Genomic DNA, 9,846 nt, shown 5'->3' with positions numbered 1-9,846 from the left:
ATAAACAAAAACTACTACAAACAACAATAAAACAACATACACAGGATTTATAGGTCCCATTATTTGATTAAAAAATTCCAAATATGGAGACATTTTGAGCTTTTTAAATTGATGAGATGTGTCACGAAAAAGCTCAAGTAAAAAAAAGTCTACCATCTTATCATTGATGCTTTTAGGAATCCATAACCAAGGGGAAAAAACTTGGATTATATGAAAAAAAAAAAAAACATGTTTGAAAAAAAGCATCAACATCTCATGTGCCAGAATTTGGAAGGAAAATTGTCCTCAAAAATCATTTAAAACTAACCTAGTTCTACCAAATAGTCAAATACTAGAAGAAGAAAGAATCATGTTTTGGGATCCTGTGTCTGTGTGGTGCTAAAAGAGAAGAGTAAGAAGTTAAAATTACAAAGCAAACACTAAAATCCAATCCCCAATCAATCGATAAGCAATAAAAACTCCGCTTATCTATGTGACATCATAGCTACCAAAATGGTATAAATCCCTCCATATAACATAGGGGAATCATCATGTTGTAGTATATATCAATCATCAATCAACCAAACTTTTTCCAACATCTAAAATCATTAATCAACCATCATACCATACCATACATTTCCCTACTCAACCCTCACAAGATCAACCAAACTTTACCCAAAACCCGCCCCATAACCACCATCTGACTGGTGGCAGTGGCGGCTCGTGTTCCAGTGGGACGAAAGAAAAAGACGATTATAACCTCGTTATTCGGTTACACCCACTCTCTACAGTTGCCGCATTTCCAGCCAGTTTCCGGTGACCATGGTGAGTCATCATCAACCCATGGTGAACAATGCTGGTGGATCCATAAACCGCATGTCTGGCAATACAAATCTGGGCATGGGTCCGCTTGTGAACATACCCTACATGGCATCATATCAACACCCGAATCAACCGAAAACATAGGCTCTTGTTTCATATCGTATCCCATGCCCATTTCCATTTGGTACTCATCAGGGTTAGCTGAGTCAACCGGGTCTCCTCCTTGTGGGCCCGGTTGCGGTTGACCACCATCATCTGCAAGCAACTCGTTGAATGAGAAATACGTCTGCGGTTCAAACTCCATGTCCTCATAGTTCAAATCCCCGTAATCAAACATCATATCATCTTCAAAACCATTCGTTGAAACATTCCATTCCACAACCGGAGTTGACGATTCCGGATCCGCATTCCCAACGTTATAACTTGTAGGCAGTTCAAAACCAGGATTCTCCAATTCCCTTTCCGACTTCACATGCCTTCGCACAGGCAACTTCTTAGGTACCGGTCCGATTCCAGGACCAACATCAGGTTCGAGTTTCGGAATCGGAATATTCCGATTACGATCGTTGACTGGGTCAACAACCGGAAAGGAATAAAGAGATTTGTTGTCTTCCTGAAAGTTTACGGCTTCATCCAAGTCGAAAACTGGAGTATTACTATTCGCATCGAGTTCCCATTCATTCACTTGTTCTTCGTTGGTTTCGGAATTGGAATCCGATTCCAGAGTTTTCTTCTTGAACAGTGGTTTCTTCTTTGCTTCCAGTTTCCTTCGGGTTTCTGGATCCGTATACGGGCAAACGGGTATCCGTATCCTGCGACACCTACAGCATTTGAACCCCACCAAATCCAAGATCGTCGACTCCTTTAACTCAACTGCATCAGCATGAAACCACTCTACAAGTTTACATAACGAAAGTTAATCATAAATTCATAATCCATTTATATTTTACAATATTAAATCTATATGATTAAAAAGACTTACTACTGCAGCCTTCACAATGAATATACATCAAACTGGAATCATATGGTTTATTACACAGGTGGCAAGAAGGTGCCAATAGGTGTCCATTTGGATTGTTTTTCAGAAGCAAGTTTTTTAATCTGAAGTCGATTCCAGTTTCATCTGGATTCTTCTTTCTCCATATCAACCCTAATGTCAACTTAGCTCCAGTAACTTTTGACCTCTTTTTACTAGTGCTGTTATTTTTCGGCTTCTTGGATGATGATTGGATTTGATCCACAGATTGTGTTGGAAGTATTTTTTTACTACTTTTCTTTCCACTTTTACTGGTTTTTGGTTGACTTGGAGTAGGATGATTCTTCTGAGCTGATTGATTTGAAATTGTGGGAACATGATGCTGCCTTATTTCAAAGCCATTTTGTTTTTCCACTTTAATGGAGGTCGTTGAATGTTGACTTTCTTGCCCTTGTAAAAGCAATGGACTTGTAGGTGAATCCCCATTGATTTGAATTTGAACTTGAGGCTTCACATTTACATACTTCTCTTGATAACACCGTTTACATGTGATTAAAAACTCAACATGTTTCTCCATCTGGACACTTGATTCAATCGCACACTGCTCATGACAATAACCTGAAGAAAAAAAAAAGTAAATTACATTTGTCTATATTAGTAAAAAAGAAGTATAAAAATCATACCTTCACATACACTGCATCTTGCAGCAATCTTAAATGGAACATCAAGTTGACACAAAGTACATAAGCATTTCCCTGGATTATCCCTCTTGTCCAAAAGAAAAGAAAATATATTTTTCCCAGAAGACTTTGACTTAAGCTGCTTCTTCTTCAATGTGATGACATGTTTATTATCAGAATTTGGCAAAATCCCTTTCTCCATTTCATACTCTTTTATAAGATACAAAGGGATTCGCATTTCAACAAACCAGTATTTATCCTTATTATCTCCACTTTCCTCTACTTCCAATACGTTTTTCAAAACACGAGAAGGAAGATGCTTTTGATTCTCGAAAACAACACCATAACTGATTTTGTTTCCGGAAGCTTTCTTATCCACAATGCAAGCATTTCTGAAAGCAGAAGCTTCTGTTTCTGGACCTTTTCCTTCCTGAATAGGTTGATCAGGTCTAACAAGTTCACTCCATCTTACATGAAGATCTAAGTACCTCACCTATTTCAAGGACCAAAATTGAAAATTTTCAAATCTGCAAGGACCAAAATGAGAGAATATGATAAGTTTTGAAGAGGATTGATTACCTGAAGAGCAAGCTGTGATGCAGTCTTGCACATTTCTACTCCAGCTCTCCAAACAAACTGTCTGCTTCTTTTGGGAACTGTAACACCATCAGCATACTGCACACCATTTAATTTCCCAGAACCACCTGATAATAACAGAAAAATTACACTTTTGGTCCCTGATTATAGCTGATTTTAACAAATTTGGTTCAAAAAAGTTTTACCTAGTCGAGCAGCATGCTTAAGCATCATCTGTGGTAATATCCCTTTCTGGAAAATATGCTTTGAAAGCATGCCACCTCTCCACCAAGAAAAGTCAACTGATGCATCTTTCCCATCATTATCAGTGACTTCAGGTACAATGACAGCTGGCTTACGCCCTGGCCTACCTGGACGTTTTTGACTGGACCCCACCACATTTTTGACACTTGTGTTCACTTGTTTTTCAAGCCCCATATCATCTACAAGCTTAATCCAATCAGCTGAAAAAGCAATGCTTCGAGTGTTCTTCTCAAACTACATAAAAAACAATAACATCATATGATTTATATCCATGAGCAACATGATATCAATGTCCTAAAATCAACGATAATAATAGACAAAATACTCACTTCAAGCAAGGCTGCTTTTATTTCCCCAAGAGATGCAGCCTCCTCTACTTTTTTACACCATTGTTTTCTAAAATTCCCATTTAGGAAAGGCCCAATTGTAAGCCCACATAAGCTCTCTTCCATGAACATAAGATAAGTTGCAATAGAAGCAAGACTGCCTTCTGTGTTTTTTGAATGGCGTATTGAAGAAAGCACCTTTGAAGGACCTTTAATGGCATTTGAAAGAGCAGAATTCAGTAAGCAACCCTTTTTGCTGCTGGATGACACCTGGCAAGAAAGACACCACCCACATCTTTCCCTTGGGACTTCAACAAGTTTCTTTTCATAATTTGGCCAGAAAAAACGTTTTGCAGCAAGTAAAAATGCTTTTGTTTGAAGTGAGTAGTTAGCAGACATGAATTTCCTATGACTACTTAAAGGTTGAGGTTGAGAACCCAACTTTTCTTCTGATGATAAAATGGCTAAACTTGCAGCAGCTGATGCAGCAAAATCCCCATGAATGTACACATTTTGATATGCTTGTGGCTTAAAAGATGAACCTTTGTACAAACACCCATCACCAAAAAATGGTAACTTAGGAGCTTCTTTGGTAACCAAGGGCGCATTTGTCATTTCACAGGTCATGGTCATCTCGCTTTTGATATTGCAATTACCATTTTCAGAGATACATGCAGATGCAGCTACCACATCCTTTGAAGTCAAATCCTCAACACCATTACTACTTTCCATAGGCAAGATTGTAGAGGGTGTTGAAATGTCAGCATCCACTGTTTTGTTAGGCAACTCTTTATCTATTCCATTTGTTTCAGGAAGAGAGAAAACACTTTCAGGAATTTCCCAATGTTCCAAAATACCCTTGCATATATTCAAGTAAAGAGCTTTATACTCATCCGCGTCAGTAAGGGCATGCAAGACTTTTTGAATGTCAACTGGTGAATAGTATCGAACATGTGATCCTGAACTTCTAGAAGCTTTCATCCTGCATTCAGTAATCACAATGCATTATAAAAATGTAAAATTATAGTAAGAAAGATTTAAGAGATGAAAACATACACAAGTAGATGATTGCAGGAGCCTAAGAACACTTGCTCATAAGGGTCAATGCCAAAAATTTCAGCTCCTCTTAAAGATGTTAACTTTGTAACATTTGGCCCAATTTTATTCATTGTACACTCTGGACAATACCATGCCCCTTCAGGCATAAACATTTTCATTATTCCTATACATCTTGAATGATATGCTAATGGGCATCCATCACAGCAAACTAAAATCCCATCCATGCCACATAGGCGACATTCATCAACATTACCATCTTCGTCCACATCAGCACCAACATGTGATCCGGTAACCTTGGGAACAGAAGAATTTGGAGCAGGAATAGGAATATCTTTTACAGGTTCTTGATCTTTGGGTAAAGGGTTTTTAGGAGGGCGGCCTCGTCTTTTTATAGGTGTGTCTTTTACAGGTTCAGTGAATGCAAGAACTGCATCAGGATCTGGGCCCACTTCAGATTCTTCACGATTGTCTATTTCTGCCCTTAGTTCTGCAGAATCTAGGGCACCATCACATAAGATCTGCAAAATGATTAGCTTCCTACCTGCAGAAAGGGTATAATAGTCCTTTTCCAAAACGTTAACATAGAATTCTTTCCATTCTTGTCCTTCTGCGTATCTCATAGTTGTTAGATATTGGACTATGAACATTGGCCAAGTTAATGAATCAAGCAAGCTCCAATCCATGCTTCTGAAAAACAAAAAATTTATCAAGATTAGCAACAATGGGAAAGCAGAATATATACTATAGAAAGAACGAATGCACGTGTTTTGAAAAATCGTTATGCCAAGAAGTTATATTTAATGCTATAATTAATGCAAGCCTTCCATTTGAAAAAGATTCTATTTTCTTTCTTATGATTGTATGCTTAATGCCCTTAGATGCAATCGAATGTTTTGCATGTAACTAAAGATACGTAAAGAAATACCTGAGACATTTTGATGCAAGCTCTGAACCTTCTGAAGAGAGAATTTCAACATGACTCTTTAAAGCACGTATAAGAGCAACATGAATGGCATCCAGGAGTGTATTGGGCACAGAACTATTAAGAGCACCAACAAATTCATCCAGTCCAAAAGGACTTAAGAACAAACAAACACTAAATGAGCGCAAGAAACTATATACAGAGAGAAGGAATGACACATGCTCTTCAGAGACCCCGAAATTTCCGGTAGAAGGCGGCAACTGTGGTGGTGGTGGTGGTGGGGTGGAAGGACTTTCAACCTCAACAATGTTACCAGACAGATCATAATCACTGATTTCACTGGATGATTCATTATCAACCTCAGTTTGAGCTCCACTAAGTTCAAAAGCACCACCACGAACTGAATTTTCATCCTTTTCAGCATTGGCTAATTCAACACCATTACTTATCCTACCATTATCATTTCTCACTTTTTCAGATTGAACTGCTTTTTCTTTAGCATACTTCTTCAATATACGTTCATCTAGAACCTTTATCCTTTTGCGGAAACCAGCATTCATATCTTTGTCCTCAACAATAAAGCCTTTCACTTCACCACTCTCCAAATCCTCACAATCCCCATCTTCATAATCAACCCTATATAATCCCGCATAATAAGAAACAATCTTCCCAATGAATACACCAACTCCGGAAAACTCCTTCTTCACATATCTCCCAACAAGCACCTTAGGCTTCGCCCCACCTGCTGTTTTCTTGGCTGTTTTATCTGCATCTTGTCCATCTTTTCTTTTTCGCTTTCTTCCTCGACGCTCCCTTTTGACCACCTCAGGCTCCATCCCCCCTCCCCCTCCGATTCAGATCCAAATCACACCCGAATAAATTCTAGGGCGAAAGCATCAATCGACAATCCGATCAATCCTAATTCAAACAATAATGACGCAACTTTCAAGATTTTCGCAGATCTCATTATCAATAAGAATTTAATCGAATGCTATAACCAAAAGAAGAAGGAAAATTTGACAAAAATTATAAAGCGTGTTGTTTTCGGATAAACAGCTTGCAACTGCTACTTTCCAGAAAATTCGATGCAGATATAAATCGTACCTTGTCGAGAAAGCTTCGCCGCCACTGGAATCCCGATTAGGGTTTCGCCTGTGTCAAAGATACATGCGAATCTGTATGTATGTATATGTGTGTTATCCGCGTCTGATATGGTGTCGAGATTAGCCCTAGAAAACAATACTTGCGGGGGAGACGAATATTGGGTTTTTCAGTACACACTCTTCTATATATTGATGGTGGTTTTTAGATTTGAATCGTCCGAGTCGGCCACTCGTGACTCGCCCGATTCAGTCTACGACTCGCTGGATTTTGAAATTTAATTGTTTCATGTTTCCCTCTTTTTGCTAGGTAATAATCCCGGAAATTATGAAATTTCTAATTATTTGTAATTTCAAATTAGGGCTAAATTCAACGAATTATAATCATCATCATTTTTTCTCATTGAATTTAATTTAAACATGTCATTTCGAAACCATATTACACTAAATAACTGGTATGTAAACATCATGGTTATGAATTTTATCAAAATTATGTAAGGTGTTAGAGAGAAAGTAAAATAAAATCAAGTTCAAATTATTGCAAATAAAAACTTTGAGAAAATTAAATACAATTGAAAAGTTTCATTAACTATGAAATAAGTAGATTATCAATTATTTTTGCAAACTACCCTCCGATTACTCTGTTATGCATTTTCTAAATTGTATATGGCTTAACACTCTACATAAATCAAATTGATCCATGTCATTTTGATGTCTATATAATGAGGTGGTTTTGATGATATAGATATGAAAAATAGAATAGAAAGAGAAATACACATGAGAGTATTTGTCTTATATATTTTCAGCAACAAATATTTGTTGGTAAATTAATTTTGTAGTTATTGAGGGATTGTGTTCACCATCGACAATGTTGCCTATATAGGATACCGACGATAATTCAACCCAACACAGTTTAGACTAATAGATATATCTGGTTTCACTCACATTTCGATATTCACAAAAAAAAAAAGTTTTAATATTTATATTTTGATATGTTGGTATTCATTGTTCTAAAAAAATATGTAGTTGATATTACATGACTACATATTATACTTTTGGTCTTTGTATTTATATTAATTGGTTTTGGTTTATTTATTAACAATAATAATCAAATAAGCATATCACTTTATATTTATATATTTATAAAAATTCAGCTTTTCAAAGAGTAAAAAACAAGTTAACCACAAAACTAACATAGTCATGTATTTAGGCTATCATGGTCATAACAATAATAGCTCATAACAATAATAGCATTGTTCTCAATTTTAATATAATTCCATGTACTATATAACAGATAATTAAAGTTTTTATGTCAAATTAGCTTCCAATCTTTTGCCTAAAACATCAATTATTTTTGTAAGTGTTAGCACACAACTATTATCAAAGTTATTTGTACATATAACATATTTGTTTTTATCAAGTTGTATTATCGTAAACAAATCTTCAATTTGTTTATTTTACATGCATCCTAGCATTTTGTTTCCCAACACTACTAAAAGTGAAGCTTGAATTTAATACGATCGTTTATATTGCTTTTATATAGTAACAATCACATGTACAAACAAAATAAACTTTACAAAATTAATTTGAATTATATGCATGACAATTGTCTGAAAACATAAAACATAGTAATAGTTGTAAAACATAAATATATTAAAGACCAACATTGATATATGACCAAATAATCGACACACGTGAAACCCTACGATGGATCAATAAATATAAGTAAGATGACATAATACAACAGCATGGGAGAGTCATGGTAAATGACTATCGAAGAAACATAATCTTGATAATATACAGAAAAATTAAATATATTCCTAGAGTCCTTATCCATCTTCCTACTCCTATAGAATAATGACATGTATACACCATTAATTCTTTCTCTTAATCATATCTCCTAGTTTTGACACTCGTCTGTATCAAATGGATATAAAGATAGGTATAAACAAAAAGTATGAGGATATTTGATTTATCTAAAAATACAAGATCTCTGCTCTTAATAAATGAAACTATAATACCATAATTGTAACGCTACAACATCCACACTCATACTAAAGTAAAAATAATCATAAAAAACATTTAACCATCTAAAAAAGACTACATTTGTTCTTCGTACTCTTACAACACTTAAATCTTCCAACGGATACTAAAAACAAAGACCCAGAAGGTATAAAATAATATCATGGATACTTTATACTCATGCTACCCTAGAATATATACAACTTTTTAGTTTAACACGTAATTCAATGAAACATTTATATGTGTGGAACAAAATTAACCTCACGTATGCCTTATAATAGTTGCTATATGAGAAATATACCAAGGGGTGTTTATATATGCATGATATGTTGAAAGTGGTTATATCATATACATTATCATATACATTAATCGAAATGAGACAATTATCGGTAAGGAATATGTTGTATGAGATAAGTTTTGGATGTATTTATATTATATGAAATGAAATGATAATGATTCATAGTGAGAATAAACGCCTACAAAATCATTTTAAATAAAATGTAAATAGATAATATTACTTTATACTTAATAAAAAAAATTTGAGCTACTACAAAACAAATAACAACAAATTGATTATGGCATACGAAATATCCAAAATAATATATTTAAATGTAATATTTTTAACAAGTTAAAAAAAACACCTATTCTGCTCATTAAATATGGACAGAAAACTTGTACCAAAAAAAAAAAAAATGTGTACTTATTTTATGATAGTCAAACTAAAAAACAACTGTAGTTATTAACAGCCGATATACAATATTTTTTTATTTACAGGTAACGACAATAACTTATTTAGTTGGATTCAAAACGACTGAGTCAACTCGGACTCCATATATGCACCCAAATGGCTTCTTTTTTTTTTTTTTGTTACAAAAAATATAGATACGGTTTATAAGCAGGGAAACCATGAAGGGCAGCAACTAAACCCATTAGGAATATGGCGGGAATTATTTAGGTATATGGTATTGCTTTACCCGCTTCTTTATTTAAGTTTTGAAGTTGTGACTTTTTTAAACGTAAAATAGAACAACCTTTATTTTGTTTTTGTATTATGTGTTTCTAAATAAATAAACATATTTATTCCATATGTACTTGTATTTTTTTAGCCATATAAATTACA

The 9,846-nt window shown here is 34.9% G+C and overlaps 1 protein-coding gene across 2 annotated transcripts; it reads right to left on the bottom strand.

Moving 5' to 3' along the window:
• Nucleotides 1–399: 399 nt before the first annotated feature.
• LOC145092924 (DDT domain-containing protein PTM-like) lies at nucleotides 400–6,864 on the bottom strand. Of its 2 annotated transcripts, none has more exons than XM_079030925.1 (9): nucleotides 6,709–6,864; nucleotides 5,608–6,522; nucleotides 4,680–5,369; nucleotides 3,627–4,605; nucleotides 3,240–3,531; nucleotides 3,037–3,161; nucleotides 2,461–2,950; nucleotides 1,784–2,395; nucleotides 400–1,695 (listed from the first exon to the last, which is right to left on the bottom strand). In XM_079030925.1, exons 2-9 carry the CDS (start codon nucleotides 6,438–6,440, stop codon nucleotides 752–754), a joined length of 4,965 nt encoding a protein of 1,654 aa, XP_078887051.1. In that variant the 5' UTR covers nucleotides 6,441–6,522; nucleotides 6,709–6,864; the 3' UTR covers nucleotides 400–751. The 2 variants fall into 2 exon arrangements, with proteins under 2 accessions (XP_078887051.1, XP_078887056.1); XM_079030930.1 differs by having other exon boundaries at nucleotides 400–1,674.
• Between the last annotated feature and the right edge of the window lie 2,982 nt (nucleotides 6,865–9,846).

The sequence above is a fragment of the Lactuca serriola genome, chromosome 1, assembly GCF_051521515.1.
Source record: "Lactuca serriola cultivar US96UC23 chromosome 1, Lser_US96UC23_V15, whole genome shotgun sequence".
In the NCBI taxonomy this organism is placed as follows: Eukaryota; Viridiplantae; Streptophyta; class Magnoliopsida; order Asterales; family Asteraceae; genus Lactuca; species Lactuca serriola.
This window is presented reverse-complemented; position numbering and strand designations above follow the sequence as displayed.